Source organism: Benincasa hispida, chromosome 4 (assembly GCF_009727055.1).
Source record: "Benincasa hispida cultivar B227 chromosome 4, ASM972705v1, whole genome shotgun sequence".
Lineage (NCBI taxonomy): Eukaryota > Viridiplantae > Streptophyta > Magnoliopsida > Cucurbitales > Cucurbitaceae > Benincasa > Benincasa hispida.
The window spans coordinates 39,314,866-39,332,425 of NC_052352.1; the positions used below are offsets into that span (position 1 = coordinate 39,314,866).

Here is a 17,560-nt window from a genome sequence, read left to right on the forward strand (position 1 = left end):
CTACTTATTAGAATCCTACAACCTCGACAATAAACCTACGCTCTACCAACATTGCACTTATCTTAAGCAGATGTCAGACCATGAACTCTATAAACAGTCTCATATCTCCATCTCAAGGGATACACAATTTCATGTATGTATAGAAAAACTAAACTATTCGTATACTAACTTAAGTATCAGAGTATACCCAACTCAACATCACATTGATTCAAGTTCTCATGCATACCGGCGCGAACAAAGTCTTCAAACCAAAGGGACCTCGAGAGAGAGAAAGTGGCTTGATAGATTTGCACTCCAACATAATAGATAAGGTATAAGAATTTGAACCTTTAATTTTAAGAGAAGTTGTACGTGTCAATTAAAAGTTTAGTTGAAACTTCAAATCAAAGGTCGGAAGGAAAAAGAAAAGATATAGAACCATTTAGAATGAGATTGGAGAAGGGATGGTGATGCAGGCAAAGAAACATTAGAGCAGCAGGTAGAGAATTGAATCCTGTCGGCGAAATGGATCATGAAGCAACTAAAAAGAGAATATAAGTGCACCGTGCACGTGGCCCAACATGATTTCAGAAAGTGACTCAATTGACTGCCCTTTGCCTTTGCCTTTGCCTTTGCCTTTGCCTTACCCTTTCTTTTTCATTTCTTTTTTTTTCTTTCCTCTTCTATATATGCCTTTCTTTGGCTATTCCTTCTTTTGGTATCCCTTTCCCCTTCTGATCTCTCTCTCTCTTTCCAACCTTAAGATACTAAATTTATTATATTATTCTCTCCTTCAATATACTCTTGTTTCTGTGTCGTGTTATATTGTCTTACCAAACAAGGAAAACAAATAGTTTCGTTAATTTTATTATGGGTGATGATAGGGAGAATAAACACAAACCTCCCCTAGTTTCAAGGTTCAAAAGGGTCTGTGTTTTTTGTGGAAGTAGCGCTGGCAAGAGAAATTGCTACCGGGAAGCCGCCGTCGAACTTGCCGGAGAATTGGTAGGTACTTCCCATACTCTTTTTGTTGAGTAAATTTTTATGTGTGGTTTTTCTAATTCTTTGTTTTAGGTTTCGAGAAGATTGGATCTTGTTTATGGAGGAGGAAGTATTGGCTTAATGGGACTTGTCTCTCGAGAAGTTCACAATGGAGGTGGACATGTGATTGGGTAAATTTTATGTTCATTTCTCTCTCTCTCATCCATATTCCCTACACCTAATCCACATGTACTCATTTTTATACCTTGGTGAAACTTTTTTTTCTAAAAAATCATTTTTACCATGTTTGATAGTATGGGGTTTCATCTTAAAACCAATTGACAATGAAAGGACTAACTAATCTATCTTATAAAGAATGTGAGTCCCTTAGTTTTTCCAATGTGAGATTCTCAACCATACATATAGTTGCATTCAATTTTTTTTTTAAAAAAAAATTATCTATCTTCCACAACTTTTTCGGTTGAAATACAAAAACAAAAACAATAATCTCTCTACTTTCTTTCAATTTTTTTGCATTTTTATCTTTTAGTTATTGAAAAGATAAATGTCTATAGGAAATATTTTATGGAAAGAAAGAGTATTTTATTTGTGAGGGTCGGAGAGTTTTTCTTTCTTTCCCTCAAAATTAGAAAAGTGCTTCTAAAATTAAGTCCCAAAATTTGGTTAGTAACCTTGCTTAATATATGTTAAATTAATATAATTTAATTTATGTTTGATGGGTTATTAATTTATTTGACAGAATTATCCCAAAAACATTGATGCGTAAAGAGGTATGAAATCTCTCAACTATTGTACACATATGAAATAAATTTCAAATAATATTAGAAGGATAAAGTTTTGAAACAACAGAGTTAATACCTGTGTACGGTATCATTTGAGAGTTTCACATATTATCCGACAAAAAGAAAATGTTGTGAGACTAAGATTAAGAAAATATAAAAACATAGGATAAGATTTTGATATATGAAGTAATAGATGAATAAATAATAATAATATTAATATTAATATTAATAATGTTGATAATTTAATTAATTAAAATGGTGTTGGAGAATTAGATTACTGGGGAAACAGTTGGGGAGGTCCGACCAGTAGCCGACATGCATCAGAGGAAAGCGGAAATGGCCCGCCATTCTGACTGTTTCATTGCCCTCCCAGGTCTCTTTATCTCTCTCTCTTCTAAACATAAACATTTTTAACTTATAAATTTATAATAATAATAATAATAATATTATTATTATTATGACGACCAAACAGGTGGATATGGAACATTGGAAGAGCTCCTCGAAGTCATAACCTGGGCCCAGCTCGGCATCCACGACAAGCCAGTAAGATTAAGAGGCAGTTATAAATGTAACAATCATATAGTATATAAAAGAATTTACAAATATATCAAAGTTTAGATCAGCTTTTAGAGTCTATCAGTAATAGACTGTATCGTTGATGTCTGATGAGAGTATATCACCGATAAATTTTGGTATATTCGCAATTTTTTAAGAATGTTGTTATACATTTAATTGAGTTGTTTTCAAATATAGAAAAATAAACTAAAATATTTATAAATATAACAAAATTCATATCGTAGTCTATTGTGGTATGTTACAGATAGACTGTGATATTTTGCTATTATTTGAAAATATTTTCAGTAGTTTTGTCATTTAAAATTATTTTCTTTGATTATTAATCTTTAAAAAGTTACCCACATTTATTTCAAAAGGTTGGAAAAATTGCAGTTAATAATTTTATACCATTATATCTATGAACATGCATGAATGGACATAATTGATTATCAATTTTGAAGTTTGAGATTCGATATTTTATTGTCTCCGCCTAAGATATATGGCTAATGAAGTATAATGATGGTATAGGTGGGTTTGCTTAATGTTCATGGTTATTACAATTCGCTTCTCTCCTTCATTGACAAGGCTGTAGATGACGGCTTCATCATGCCATCTCAACGTAGTATCATTGTCTCTGCCCCCAACGCTAAGGAGCTTGTTCAGAAGCTCGAGGTAAACTACCAAGAAACTAAATAGTTACTAAATGAAGTCGTAATTTACCATTTTTATATTCAAATTTCTAATTTTTTATTTCATAACAATTTTATTTTTAGTTTTCTGTTTTTTAAAATTCTTAATTATTATTTTTTTTTCTCTGGTTAAAGAGAAGATTCAAATTTCTAGTCAAATTCTTAAGGAAAAAAAAAACTTTAAAATTCCTTATTTTAGTTTTTAAAATTTAACTTTATTTTTTAAAATATTAGGATATAGGTAACAAAATACATTCACTAATGAAAAGAACTAATATCTATAAATTTATTTTGTAATTATTTCTAAATATAGAAAAATGAATCAAAAAATTTATAAATACAACAAAATGTGGTCGTCTATTTATTATTATTTATAAATATTTTCAGCAGTTTTATCATTTAAAATATTTTTTTCATTAAATAAAATATAAAAAAAAAGTATCCATTTGGACTCTAATTAACATTGATTATCAGTCTTTCATCTTTATATTAACTTCCATAAATTGTTTAATAGAATTTTTTTACAATATTTATGGGATGGGAAATCAACCTTTAATTTTGAAGTTTGATAGAATGATTTTTGACAATTTAGTAGTGATTTAATAAGATAGAATTGGCAGGAATATGTGCCAGTTCACGACGGCGTGTTGGCAAAGGCCAATTGGGAAGCCGAACAGATGGAACTAAACGCCACTTTGCAGACAGAATTCTACCGATGAAACCTCAAAACATTGCCCAATGACCAAAAATCCAACAACTTTGCTATCTTTCTATAATTTTTCCCCTTTTTTTTGTGGGTATTTGTTGAAACCCATATGCATTTGTACAGAGAATTAGAAAATAATAAATTTAATTTTTAGACTTGTTTGCTAATCATTTCGATTCTATCGGGTAATTATTTGGGTTTTAAGTTTTTGTTTTATAACATTAAGAAACATTATTTTCACCTTCAAATTTCTTTATCTATTTTTACCAATTGTTTAAAAAACTAAACTAAATTTTTTAAATTAAAAAGAAATTTTTAAAAATTTATGTTTGTTCTTTAAATTTGACTAAGAATGCAATCATTATACTTAAAAAGATACAAATCATAATAAGAAATGAGAAGAACATATGCTTAATTTTCAAAAACTAAAAATAAAATGGTTACCAAATGGGATCTTCGTTTTTTTTTATTTTGATTTTTTTAAATTAAGCATATTTTCTCTTCATTTCTTTCTGTGATTTACATCTTTCTTAAAAACAATGGTTGAATTATTAGCCAAATTCCAAAAACAAAAACATGTTTTTAAAAGCTACTTTTTTTAGTATCAAAATTTGGCTAAATATTTTAAATCATTGGTAAAAAAATAGATAACAAATGAAGAAATTTAGAGGTAGAAGTAGTGTCTGTAGACTTAATTTTCAAAAATAAAAACTAAACAATTAACAAATAGAGCCTAAGCTTTTAGATTATTGTGTTGAGAAAATTAAAAGGATTATTAAAAAAAAAAAAAACTATTATTTTCAAATTGTTCAATCATAATTTGTCAACAAATTTTTCTTATGTATTTTTTAAAATGTTTTAATTCTTAATGGAGTGAAGTGCATAAAGATAGATAAATCTTAAAATTCACTTCAGTATTATCATTATAGAGAAAATTTTTAGTACTACATTAGTATGGAAAATTTTCTATACTACCTCACTTCATTGCTTGCCATAATTGTAGCTTTTAAAGTTTAAGTGGAATTTAGAGGTGTTCAAAAAACCCGATGACCCAAAAAAAACCGATCAACCCAACCCAACCTGTATGGTTTAAGTTGGGTTATCAACTCATTTGGGTTGGGTTGGGTTCAAATAAATAAAAATTTTATGGATTGGGTTGGTTCATAGGTTTACTTAATATAACCTAAACCAACCCGAATTTATTATTAACTTAAAAATATGTTTTTTTATTACTTATAAAAAAATTATTTATATATATATATTGATTTTAATTTTATTTAATTCTAATATTTTTTGAAGAATTTATTTTTCAACAACTCTTAAAAATAGTTTTTTTTACACTTTAGAAAGAAATTTTCACTATATAAATTGAAATTGAATTGTTAATCTTAATTCAATATATGAAAATAACTAAATTAGATTTTTGCATATTTATGTTTTGTTTCTTTTTAGAACAAAATTTTAAATAAATTACCCGATTAACCCGAACCAACCCAACCCAAATATTTCATGGTATGGTTAGGTTAGGTTGGGTTGTGTTTGGTTCATTTTTAAATAAGAATTATTTGGGTTGAAAAAATTTACAATCCGAACAATTGAATCGGATTTAAAAAGTTTTCAACCCAATTCATGAACACCGCTAGTGGAATCTAGGAAGTAAATAAAAAATAAATTAATGATGTGTGAAATAATCAATAAAAGTATTAAATTTGATTGGAGGAAAGAGAAATATGGGCATTGTGGGATGGGGGCAGTGACGTAATGGTTGTACGGATTGGGAATTCAAAAGGCCCATATCCACTGTACAACCTAAGGTGATGTTAACATACACGTACTCAAAGATGTGGCCTTTACCTTATTATCTACATTTTTAGATTTTTAGATAGGGGATGTGGGTTGTGGAAGTATATAATTTGGACTCTTATGTCACCCATAACTTCAAAATTTAAATCCCATTAATTTCTTTTTACTAATTTATCATTAAATAGTTTTTCTAATTTAATTTTCAATATTTATGCCATCTTTCTTCTTATATATGGCATCTATATCATGAAAGAAAAAATGTTGTTACTCCTTAGTTCTTTTATCTTGATGATGAAGTTTTTTATTGACTAAAATACACTTCCATATAAATTTTAAAACCTTTTCAGAATGGTCCCATATTTTGAAGTATTTGTGTTCAATACACCTTTTCATATAAATGTTTGTATGGCATAAATATTGAAAATTATTGGCCTTCCCAATAAATCACCCATTTTCATATAAATGTGTTTTCTAGAGTTCAACTTGAATTATGTTGATTTTGTGCGGATGTAGTTCGATCTCTAATACCTTAGGAAACGAAGCGTGTTATGTTTGATTAGTATTCAATTTTAAGAGTTAGGAGGTCTTCTGATAATTGAGAGAATTATCTCTAGGTTCTTTTAGTGTAAAATTTCTGAACCTTTAAATGAAGAGAACTCTTTTATTTATAGGGTTCTCCAATGAATTTTATGGGTTTGGGCTTAGTTGATTCATAGACCTGGTCATTGGGTCTCATTAATTGGATCTTGGACTTGGTTGACCTTTGGGCCAAATTAAGTCTATTTTTAGGTTCAATTGGACTTAGACCCAAATACTAATACCAAATTGGACCAAAATATTTTATTTGATCCAATGTCACAATGAAAACACATGCCATTATCAAGATTTGTTAACTTATGTTTTCAATTTGGGATACATGTCAACTTTAATTAATCCCAAATTGATAAGTTGTAATTTCGTCATAAACTTAAAAAATGTCATGACGATTTGTGATTGGTCAAAATTTCTAACACTTTTTACACACTAAAGTTTTGTTAAGCTCTTACTAAATACACGTTAAAATACAAGTTTGATTCATATTTCTTGAAATTTGTTCAATTTTAGTTCATATATTTTCAATTGTTTAGCTTTAGTTTTTATACTTTCAATAAATCTTAGATATAATTCCTTAAAATTAATATTTTGACCAAAATTGGTTAAATAAAATCACAATAAACTATCCTTCATGGAATATATTTAAGATTTATTGAAAGTACAAAAAAAAAATTAAAAATATATGGATTAAAATTGGACCAACTCGAAACAGAAATAGTATTTCAACCTAAAATAAAGTCACAATTCCAAGTTCCTTTAAGAAAAATAAAGAGAGATTTTGGGGAAAGAAGGAAAATGCCTTGGATTCTTCATTTTATGGACAAGAGAAGAGTCTCTCGAAATATCAAGAGAAAAGTACTTGGAGAAAACTCCAAATAAGGAAACAGAAAACGATGCGACATTTGAGTGTTGAGATGTTCTATTAGCTTTCCCAGTAAATTCATTAATTTAATTAAGAAACCATAAATTAAAAACTTTACAAATCCTTTCAAGTTTAATAATTTAACTAATTGATAGATGCCAAAGTGAGCTTAATTTAATAGTATTGATATGCACTCTGATCCAAGAAGTCGTAAGGTTCAATTCTCTATGTCGTAATTATTGTACTAAAAAAAATTGATAGCCAATAATGTGTTTCTCGTTCAAATTTAATTTAATAAAAAGAGACCAAAATTAACTATTCAAAGACAATTGAAATCGATCACAAAATTTTCAGCTAAGAAAAATAGCTTAAATTGACCATCAATTTTTCAAGGAATTAAAAGCCACAGGAAAAAGTTTCTTAAAAAAAGAAATAGGTGTTGGAAATTAAACTTGAACTTGAAATAATCAAGAATAACTATTCATACAAAGAAATAGATGTCGGAAATTAAACCTCGTTGTCAGAGTTTTAGAAATAAATGATCACCACAAAGATATATGTAGTGTTTGTTTAATTGTCCGTGAAAATTTGTGTATTTTTATACACAAATTTACGTTAGGTTTGCTACACATTCAAAAAATACTTGTGTACAAAAATAAAATGACAATAAAAAACAACAATTAAATACAATTAAACTAATAACTTCAAATTTATATTAAAAAATTACGTTTTAACCAATTGATAGTTGGTGGAGTGGTGATGGATCGAATGTTATTGAGGTCTTCTATTGATCAAATAGATTGATAATACCAACTTGGTAATACAAAAACTAAGTAGTATTAGTACAAGGCCGGGTCAAACCACAAGAAAGCCTAGGATAGTTCCCATGAATTTTTTAATTAAAGCAATAACGGGAGGATTATGTGGAAAGAGAATGGCAAACCGAAAAGGTGTCGAGACTTTCAATTCGACCAAATAATTGTTTCATTTCCTACTCTAATTCCGTAGTATTAAGGTAGTGATGGGTCGACCCTCAAACAACCGGTCAATTTTTCCATTAAATTACTTGTTGTAGGTAACTAGGGGTTTGATGAATTACTTTCGATTGTGATAAATTTGATTAAAGACGGTAACGATTGAACACAAATTTGATGCTGGGTAAATTAAAACTATCAATTAAACAAGGTTGTCTAGCTCGGGATAAATCAAATTTATTCCTAATTTGCTACCCAGTCATTGATCAATCAGAAAAATGTCTTGCAATTTAATTGGTTTTAACTTAGCCAATCACTTCAGAAAAGTTAGAAAGAAGTCAAATTAATCAAATTAATTCTTAAGCCTAGGGGGAAAGCCTCATTAACATGCAAACTAATTAGCATTAAGGTCGAGGGCAATTACTAAGACAAATGAAATAATTAGGAACAACCTAATTAAGTATTCGATACAAATTTCTCCTAAGTTAGATAGAATAATGCTATCCGATTGGAAAAGCCAAATCAATATGCAACTCTAACTTAACTCTCGTTACTTGGCGATCTAAGAACCTAACATTTACAGATTAGGTATAAACCTATAACTGTGAATTAAACATGTTTGACCAATTTATCAGATTATCTCAAACACAATCAATCAACTAAATAAGAGCAAGGAGAAAATTCAATAAACAGTTAAAATTATATGACAACAAATTTTCATAATCTCATGATGTAACAAATCTTAAATCTCGAGCTAGATAATAGTATCTTAGCCTTGATACATGCTTGAATCAACAAAATAATGATCTAAAAAAGTCTTAATTGAGTGGAGAAGAAGAAATATGGAGATGATTAGAAAAGTAGGGAGAAATCTGCTCAAAATCATATGTGTCAAGTGTAAGGAGAAATCTGCTCAAAATCATGTGTGTCAAGTGTGGCAACTAGGTTAATTTAAATAATCCATGTCGTAGCGTTACAACGCTAGGTCGAGCATTGCAATGCTAGCCTCATCCAGACGTGCATGTTTTTTCCATCAAAGTACATAGTGTAGCTATGCTCGATGTAGCATTGCAACCTTCTAAGAATAGGTGCTCTCGAGTCTTTAGCATAAGGCACCAACATAACACAAGCATCGTTACACTGTGGGTGATGCTAATGCTACTGCCTTTCAGCTTAGAGGGACAGCGTAAAGGGAGCATTGTTATGCTCCCACAACTCCACGCTACTACTTTCCAATGTATCTCTACACTCGGATGGAGGGTTGTAATGCTCTCCCAGGAGCATTTTAGTAATTTTGAACACTTTTCTTCATTGTTATGGAACTCCAATTTTGTTCGGGTAGGTCTCATTTTAGCTTTAAATATTCGTTGTACCTCTTAGTTGCTCAATATCTACAAAATAGCAAAATGAACAAATAAAATTCCACGGACGAGCCCGAGTTAAGCTAAGGGCGATGGCATCTTTAGGGTGCTATCAAAGAAAATAAAAGGCAAAAAATAAATGCAAGAGAATAAAAGAATAAAGGCATAATCTCATTGAAAAATCAAGTTTATATAGAGGATTGGAATCATCTAATACAATTTTGATTATAGGATTTCTATTTCAAACTATTACATGTATATGATTTACTTAACGCGAAAACGTTGAATTAATCATCCTAATTTATTAATTAGGACTCGCGTCCTAAATAAACTAAGATTTAAACTAATTAGGAATGAAACATATTCACGATTAGTATGTCAAACACTCATATTAAGATCTAGAGAAGTAATGTGACAACTAGTTACTAGGAAACACTCAATTAATTAACTGATTTTTCTCTCTAATTTTAAAACCTTACCACCTATGTACCCAAAAGTAAACGCTGGGAAAAACACATATCCATGATTCATTTCTTGCTTCCTAGGCAATTGGAAACATAACAATAACAAATTAAGCATCAAGTTATAGTGCTTAGTCATGCATTCACAATTGGAGTGTCGATCTAATCATTAACACATGCTAAAGAAGTTCAAACACATACTAAAAGTACTTGCAACCAAGAAAGATATAAAATTAAGCTCAATCCTCACAAAATTACATTTTTTTGTTCTTCCAAACCTCTAATACTAGAAATTAGAGAACCTTTTCATATTAAGACAAGGATAGGAAGCTAATATCTTCATCGTCCAACTCGATTGCAAGAAAAAAAAATCAAAGAAAAAGCTTAAAAAACTAAGAAAATGGAAGAGAGAATCGAGGAAAAGAGTTGGAGGTCCAAGATATTTGACCTAAAATTGAAAGAATCAACTTATACTCCTTGTGAGAGCATTGCAGCTCTGTCAGGAAATCTCTTGCACTTCATGCACAGCGTCAAGTAACACTACTTTTCAAACTTGTCTGACAACATTGCGACTCGACACGTCTGTCTCTAAGTGTTGATTTGAGTGTTGTCCAACGTTGCAATGCTCTTGGGTAGGGGTATTTTGGTTATTTCACATTCTTGGAGCCCCGATTATTCGAATGAGCTTCTAAACACTTCAATTTTACCCCAAATCGCCTTAACACTCTGAAATATAGCTTTTGCATGATTTTCTACAACTATAAATATTTAAATACGTAAAAAAACTTAAATTATCAAGATTAGTGAGTATATGATAGATCTTTTAAGAAGTTATCAGGTTGTCATTCGATATTTTTGATACTGATAGTTGCCTGAGATGATCGTCGGTGGTAGTTTCCAACAGTAGGGATATAGGAAATTGAAGTAGTATGAGAGTATTTTAATCATTTCCATATATATATCATTAAAAATTGGAAAGAATTCCAATTAAACACTCAAAAATAATTTTCCTTAAATTTATATTCAAGTGTTTATCTAAAAATAACTTATTTTGTAAACTCATTTTCCAACCAGTTATTTCAAGTGTCAATCAAATTAGACCTTCTATTCATATAATTAATGAATTGAAGAAGCCTTTGGTTTCTAAAATTGAACATCTTGGATTTTCTAAAAAAACATCAAACAAAGTTATATTTGACATGTATTAAAAATTAGTTATATCAATCTAAACATAGTTCAATTGGATAAAGCATTACATTTGACAAAAAAAAAATAATTTAAATCTTCACTCACGTGTTGTTCAACTAAAAAAATTAACGATAAATATAATTCTTGTACACTAACAATATATTACATCTTGTTTCTTCCTTTTGTTGAGTTTGGAAGAGGTATTTCAACCTCCGATGTTTTGAGAAGTAAGTTCACCATAATTGAACTAAGCTCATATCGATTTGTAGATTACATATTTGACATTAAATTATAATTATTACTACATATTTGATTTTACATAATGTGATTTAAAATGCTTGTTAAGATAAATGATTAATATTATGATTGTGATATAGTTTTTATCATATTGATGACAATTATGTTTTTCTAAACTGTGATTTCATATAGTATTGAGGCCTTATGGCTATCCTCGTACATTTTAGTGGATAGGAAATCACGAATATAATAATTGTAAAGTACAACATTTGGATGTGTTTGAAGGAGGGTGAGGAAATAAGGAGGGCCAAATTTCCATGAAATCAAAGTACCAACTACCAACCATGGGCCCCTTTCTTGGTCCTGTTAGTCCTTTTAAGCCTAAGGAAATTCATTTCCTTGCTCCTCAAATAATAGTTGATATGTTATATATTTGGTACGATATTGTTTACTTTGGTTATAAACCTTCAAAATTTTTTGCTTTTGGTATCACTTGGTTTTATACTAATGAAGATAATTATCCTCACTTATATACTCATGATCACTTCCTTCTCTAGTCAATATGAAACTTTATTTGTTGGAAAAAATCTCTCACTACGGAACAAGTAGTAAAGTAATTGAGAAATTAAAAGAAAACACAAGAATTTACGTGGAAAACTCTAAATCTAGAGAAAAACCACGACCCACTATAAAGAAATCCATCAGGTGAAAAATTGTTACAATCACACAAAATTCTCTCATCAACACAGTACCACTTTGAACCTCCTCCCGAACAAATCTATCCACTCTCAATCAAAAGTACTTGCTCCAAATCCCGAGGCACATCCAATTGATCATCTCGAGTTACATACTCTTTATCCTGAGGCACATCTCTTTCATCTCATATTAACATCCAAATATAAAAGCATGAGCACGAGCACACAAATTGCACTTGTTTGCTCTTATCGAGATAGAAAAAATGACAAGACTACGCCCAAACAAAATACAATATGAGGCTTACTGATTTTCTTCGTTCCAAATTTAAGGATTTTCTCAAATACATAGTTGGGTTTCATGCCTCTAATACCAATTGATAATAGAATCTCGACCCATCACCATAATGATATGATATTGATCTTGATGGTAAGGATATAAATTCTTAAGGCTTTGTTTTTGGGAATTATCCAACAAGTCTCATGCTATGAAGAAATCATTCATGTACTCCTCACTTAATACTCTAAACATTGTTATATCTATTTCTATGAAATATCATCAATTTCGTACTATATGTTTCATAGTTCATTAAACGATCATAAAGTTTAAAGGAATGAAACGGAAAGTTGATGGTTAATTTTATCAAGTTTGTGGTTGTCTTTTTTCCCCTCTTTTTTCTGTTTGTAAAAGAATTTTAATTTAAGAGTGAAATGAACGATCAAGCTCGTATTTGGACAGACCAGATCCGGTGTTATAGATTTGATCTGTCCTTTCCTCAATTTACTCAAAGTGGACGTGATACAGACACTAAAATTCAGGTATAACTAACAATTATAGTTATATATTTTGTCTTTAGGAATGTCCACATGCATCAATTATTCGAAAATTTGTCACAAATAACTTACTCAAGTTTTCATTTTTTAAAATTAGCATTTTTTTAAAAAAACTTATTACAATAATTTTTTCGGTTCATCTAGCCTGAGATCGATTATCAAGATTTGCATAAAAATTTAACTTTTTCTATATTATTGATTATTTTAGACTTTCTTGGTGAAATTTCAAACAATTAACACCAATATTCTGTCAATTTTTTCAAATTTTATATCAAATCTTACCTAGTTTTTCAAATCTTTTGACCTAAATATCAAAATTTGCCAAAAATTAAGTTTTGGGAGATATACAGAATCTCGGTATATCTCGCACAAAATTAACACCAAGATTTTATATATTTAGGCTTGTGAAATATTAGACAGATTAACACCGAGATTCTTCATATTTTCCCACATCTTAATTTTTTATTTTCAAAATATGAGCTTCTACAAAATATAAAATCACATTGCACTTGAGATCCACCTAAAAAAATCATAATTGGTAAATCCATTTGGACATTTGAAAATTCATATAATTATGGAAACAAAAATTAGGATAAAGACTTAAAAAATTATGTAAAATTTTTATATAAAATTTGGTAAAAATAATTGAATTCGGAGAAAATTTGAAAAGATATAAAATTTGGAAATATTATATAATATTTAGAAAAATTAGTAGAATCCTAGTGGTATTATTGTCTGAGATTTCATGGCCTAAAACAATCAATAAGCTAAAAAAGTTAAAATTTTAACTAAATCTCTGTAGTCGATCTTGTCAGATATGGACAAAAAGAAAACTAGTTTAACAAATTTTCAAAAGGTAGATTAGTTTTGAAAAGTGAAAACTTAATAGTGTTGCTTATATGGTTCCAAAACTTAACCATTCATTCAAATTCTAAATATAGCAAAATTATTAGGAAATTGATAAAAATGGGTCATTTGCGTTTTCAATTCTGAAAATAGACTCATTTCTTTAAAAAAAAAAAAGAAAAAAAGAAAAAAAATGTGTTTTGAAACTTATTGGTAGATGAAAGATCATAAAATTAAGGTCCAATCTTTACATTTCTAGAGGTGTTTGAGTCACCAATTTAGATGGAGGGACTATTATAACTCACACCATGTTTGGGACTCTAAATTATAATAGTATGTGCTTCCAACTATTATAACCTATCACTAATTATTATATTGTTATTTCAAATTCATCTTTAGTATTTACTATTTTCTATCTAGATTAAAATAGGTTGCACCTAAAATACGAACTATTATTATAATTCAGAATAAAATAGTTTGTCCTTTACACAGACTATTATAAACCCACAAACTATAATAATCAATGCTCCATATCTCTACTCAAATTTTTTTTGTTCACCCTCATTCTCTCGATCCATTGAGTTTGCAAGTTTTGTGGTTGAGTTTTTTCAATTATTATTATTTCTATACTATTTTTTCGTTTTATTGTTAATTAAGTCAAATATTTCTTGTTGAAATAATTAATTTTTTTTAAAAAAAATTATCAAGTCTTTTGAATTCATATAGAAAAAATTAGATTGTGCCAATCAAATCCGTGGAAAAAAAATTGTTTTAAAAATGTTTCATTCCATATTTTGATAGAAATAGATGAAAAGAATTTTGGTAAAAAAATTTTGGACTAAACGAAGAAATATAAAAGATTAAGGAAAAGAAAATGGAATTGAGAACAAGACAAGATGGATTGGGCCAAGTGAAGGGTGTTGGGCCTTTGGACTAACCCATCCATCAACCAAGGAGCCCAACTCACGTCCACCCAGTCCAATAAGCTTATAGAATATTGGATTGGATTACGTTATCAGATAATCGAATTCCTAAAGGAGATAGGAGAACACCTAGTCAACTCCTACTATAAATATATGATCATAAATAAAGGTAACTTGAATCATACTAACTCTCTAGCTTCCACACTCTACACTCTAACTTAAACATTAAAGGTAGTATCTAGGTTGATGTACAGGTTTCTTCTTTTGTAGGTCATATTCTTTTTCCTTTCGAACAAATTTACTACGGTGTGAAAAATAAGTGCATTTGGTCACTGAATTTTTAAAAGACCTTTTTACCTCCTTAGTGTTTTAGAATAGCTGCATTTGATCATTCGGTTTTTAAAACATACTCTTTTAGTCCCCAGTTTTTAGCAATAGTTTTAAAAGATCCCTTAGTATTTATTTTTAGATTAAAATACTATTTTGGTCCTCATACTTTGAAGTTTCTTCAATTTTAATAATTGTACTTTTAGTTGTTCCCATTCTTTCAATAAATCTTAAATTTAATCTCTCAAAGTTAATCTTAATTGAAATTAATTGAATGATGATGATAATTTTCATGCAAAGAAATAGAATATGTTAATATGTTTTCAAAATTTGTAGTAAAAATGCTATTAAATAAAAAAGAATCTACGAAAATCAATAATAAACTAGTATCGTTGGACAATCCAAAGTGCAGAGACTAAAATTAAACAATTTTCAAAGTATATGGACCAAAATATTATTTTGACCTTGTTCACACGAGGTTTCTAGAGAAACTTATTTCGTAGAGTTGAACTTGAGTTTGTGTTGGTGTAGATGTTGATTTGATATATTGTGGTTTGATCTGAGTGTGCTTGACTTGAAGAAGCAAAACGTAGTATGTTCTTGAAATAAAAGTCTTGGAAAAGTCTTTGTATTTAGTCTTTGTATTTTTAAGGGACTTGTGTCTTCAAGGAGTGTGCAGCTGCCGGAGTCTATAGGAGTCTTGTGAATTCTTTATAGGCTCTCTGGAATGTAATATTACTAACCCCACAAATGAAGGACGCTCATCTATTTATAGAGTCCTCTGGTGGGCCTCGTGGGCTTGGGCATAATTTGGGCCTGATTTGACAATTGAATCAAATTCAGCCCATTTCTGGGTTTAGTTGGATTTTAATCCAAATAATAATATCAATGTAACAACCCTAATTTCTAATATATTTCTAGGACGATACTTTATACATGCATATGCTTGGCATGCTTGGCAATCCATTTCTCGAACGAAATTTAGGTAGCATAAGGAACAAAACAAACTCAACGGAATAAGGAACAAAACAAACTCAACGGAATAAGGAACAAAACAAACTCAACGGAATAAGGAACAAAACAAACTCAACGGACTAAGGAACAAAACAAACTCAACGGACTAAGGAACAAAACAAACTCAACGGACTAAGGAACAAAACAAACTCAACGGAATAAGGAACAAAACAAACTCAACGGAATAAGGAACAAAACAAAACGATTCATTGGGGTATCCCTGACCTAACTTTAAAATAAATAACATTTAAATAAATCGATAAATGAATTTAAGGAGAAATCATAGGTTTCTAAAATGCCTAACTTCTAGACCAGACATTCCACTTAGTGATCTGTTAGCCTTCACACGAAGGCATAGCAGCATCATAGGTATAGGTATAATGGACGAACCCGAAGGCACGCTTTCATAAGTAGTGACCTCGGTGGGTACTAACATAAACCCATATACAGACATATCAAGATATTACATTCTAATTAGAACCAGTGGTACGCATGCTTAGGTTCGAGGGCAAATCGTTAGTAACACAACAGTTTGACACAACACTTCAAATGAACTCCCAACACACTCGAATGAACTCCCAACACTTCAAATGAGCAGTCCAACCTGGCCACACAACAACACAACAGTTTGACACAAAACACAGTAGCATAAGCCAACCTACAAAAGCATTGAAACTGCATCCACTTACCTAAGGATACTGAACTGCCCCAAAACGAACCTTCACTCTGCTTGAAACTTCCTTCACCACCATAAGTTCCTGAATCCAACCACAAAATTCCATGGGTAAACTAGCTTTGGCCCAAAAATAACCAATGACGATGAGCTATCAAAAAAAAACCCGAAACTTACCCTCAAACAGAAAGTTTGGCGGAACCACCCACGATCCGGCAACAACCAGAACTGCCCGCGTCAGAGCTGGCACATGGCGCTTGGGTTTAGACCAACGGCTGGCGGACGGAAAGAACGAGAACGGAACAAGGGCTCGGTTGGCGGAGGTCAAGCGGCAAGCGGCGCTAACCTGTGCAGGCGGCGGCTAGGCGGCGACTGAACCCTGCAGTGGAATGAAAACGGAACGTGGAAGGATGGCGTGGCCTGGGACGCGAGTCGAACGGCCGACGACGCCTTCAGGTGTGTAGTCGACGACGGCTATGGCTAGGTGGTGGGCTCCTTGCGCGGCTGGAAAAAGAAGATTTGGAGGGGAGGGATCTCGCGTGCATGCGGCTGGAAGAAGAAGATTTTCCCCTTTTTGGTTTTTCTTTACTTCACGCATTCTGAGGTCCCCTCTTTAAATAACCAAATCCTTAACCCTAATTCTTTTAAAAACAAAACAAAACAAAAATTAATGTAACAACTCCCAATTTCCTTTTTCCCATAAAAATAAAATTCAAACCACCAACAAAATTATTTAATTGCCTAAACTTTTACCTTGAATTAAAAGAAAACGAATAATTTCATGAATTAATTTAAATTTACCTAGATTCCAGGAAGTTACAATCAAATTGGGTCAAATTAATCTTATCTAATTCAACGGTCACGATGAAACCACGTGACATCATCGAAATTTGTCTCAACTTCAATTTGGGACATATGTTAACTCCTAATTTTTCTAAAATTTGATGATTTAGAATTTCGTCATTAATTTAGTGAATGACGTGGCAATTTGTGATTGGTCCAAAATTTCTCATTCAACAAATGCCCCTTTTCGAGATTTATGTACATATATGGTGAAA

The 17,560-nt window shown here is 30.6% G+C and overlaps 1 protein-coding gene and 1 long non-coding RNA gene across 4 annotated transcripts; one reads left to right on the forward strand and one right to left on the reverse strand.

Annotated features, from left to right (window-relative positions):
• Positions 1-684: 684 nt before the first annotated feature.
• On the forward strand, positions 685-3,883 carry LOC120076903 (cytokinin riboside 5'-monophosphate phosphoribohydrolase LOG1-like). Of its 3 annotated transcripts, XM_039030859.1 has the most exons (7): positions 686-984; positions 1,054-1,151; positions 1,721-1,751; positions 2,037-2,136; positions 2,236-2,306; positions 2,847-2,990; positions 3,628-3,870. In XM_039030859.1, exons 1-7 carry the CDS (start codon positions 850-852, stop codon positions 3,724-3,726), a joined length of 678 nt encoding a protein of 225 aa, XP_038886787.1. In that variant the 5' UTR covers positions 686-849; the 3' UTR covers positions 3,727-3,870. The 3 variants fall into 3 exon arrangements, with proteins under 3 accessions (XP_038886788.1, XP_038886789.1, XP_038886787.1); XM_039030860.1 differs by lacking the exon at positions 1,721-1,751 and having other exon boundaries at positions 685-988; positions 3,628-3,883; XM_039030861.1 differs by lacking the exon at positions 1,721-1,751 and having other exon boundaries at positions 685-984; positions 1,065-1,151; positions 3,628-3,883.
• An 11,332-nt stretch (positions 3,884-15,215) lies between these two features.
• On the reverse strand, positions 15,216-17,099 carry LOC120076489. The gene is made up of 3 exons (XR_005481556.1): positions 16,680-17,099; positions 16,519-16,587; positions 15,216-16,433 (listed from the first exon to the last, which is right to left on the reverse strand). It is a non-coding gene; the product is annotated as an uncharacterized LOC120076489 (long non-coding RNA).
• Between the last annotated feature and the right edge of the window lie 461 nt (positions 17,100-17,560).

Coding starts and splice junctions, on each gene's coding strand:
- LOC120076903 (XM_039030859.1), top strand. CDS start 850: ATGGGTGATGATAGGGAGAATAAACACAAACCTCCCCTAGTTTCAAGG. Junction 2,307..2,846: donor TCGGCATCCACGACAAGCCA/GTAAGATTAAGA, acceptor ATGATGGTATAG/GTGGGTTTGCTTAATGTTCA. Junction 2,991..3,627: donor AGCTTGTTCAGAAGCTCGAG/GTAAACTACCAA, acceptor TAGAATTGGCAG/GAATATGTGCCAGTTCACGA.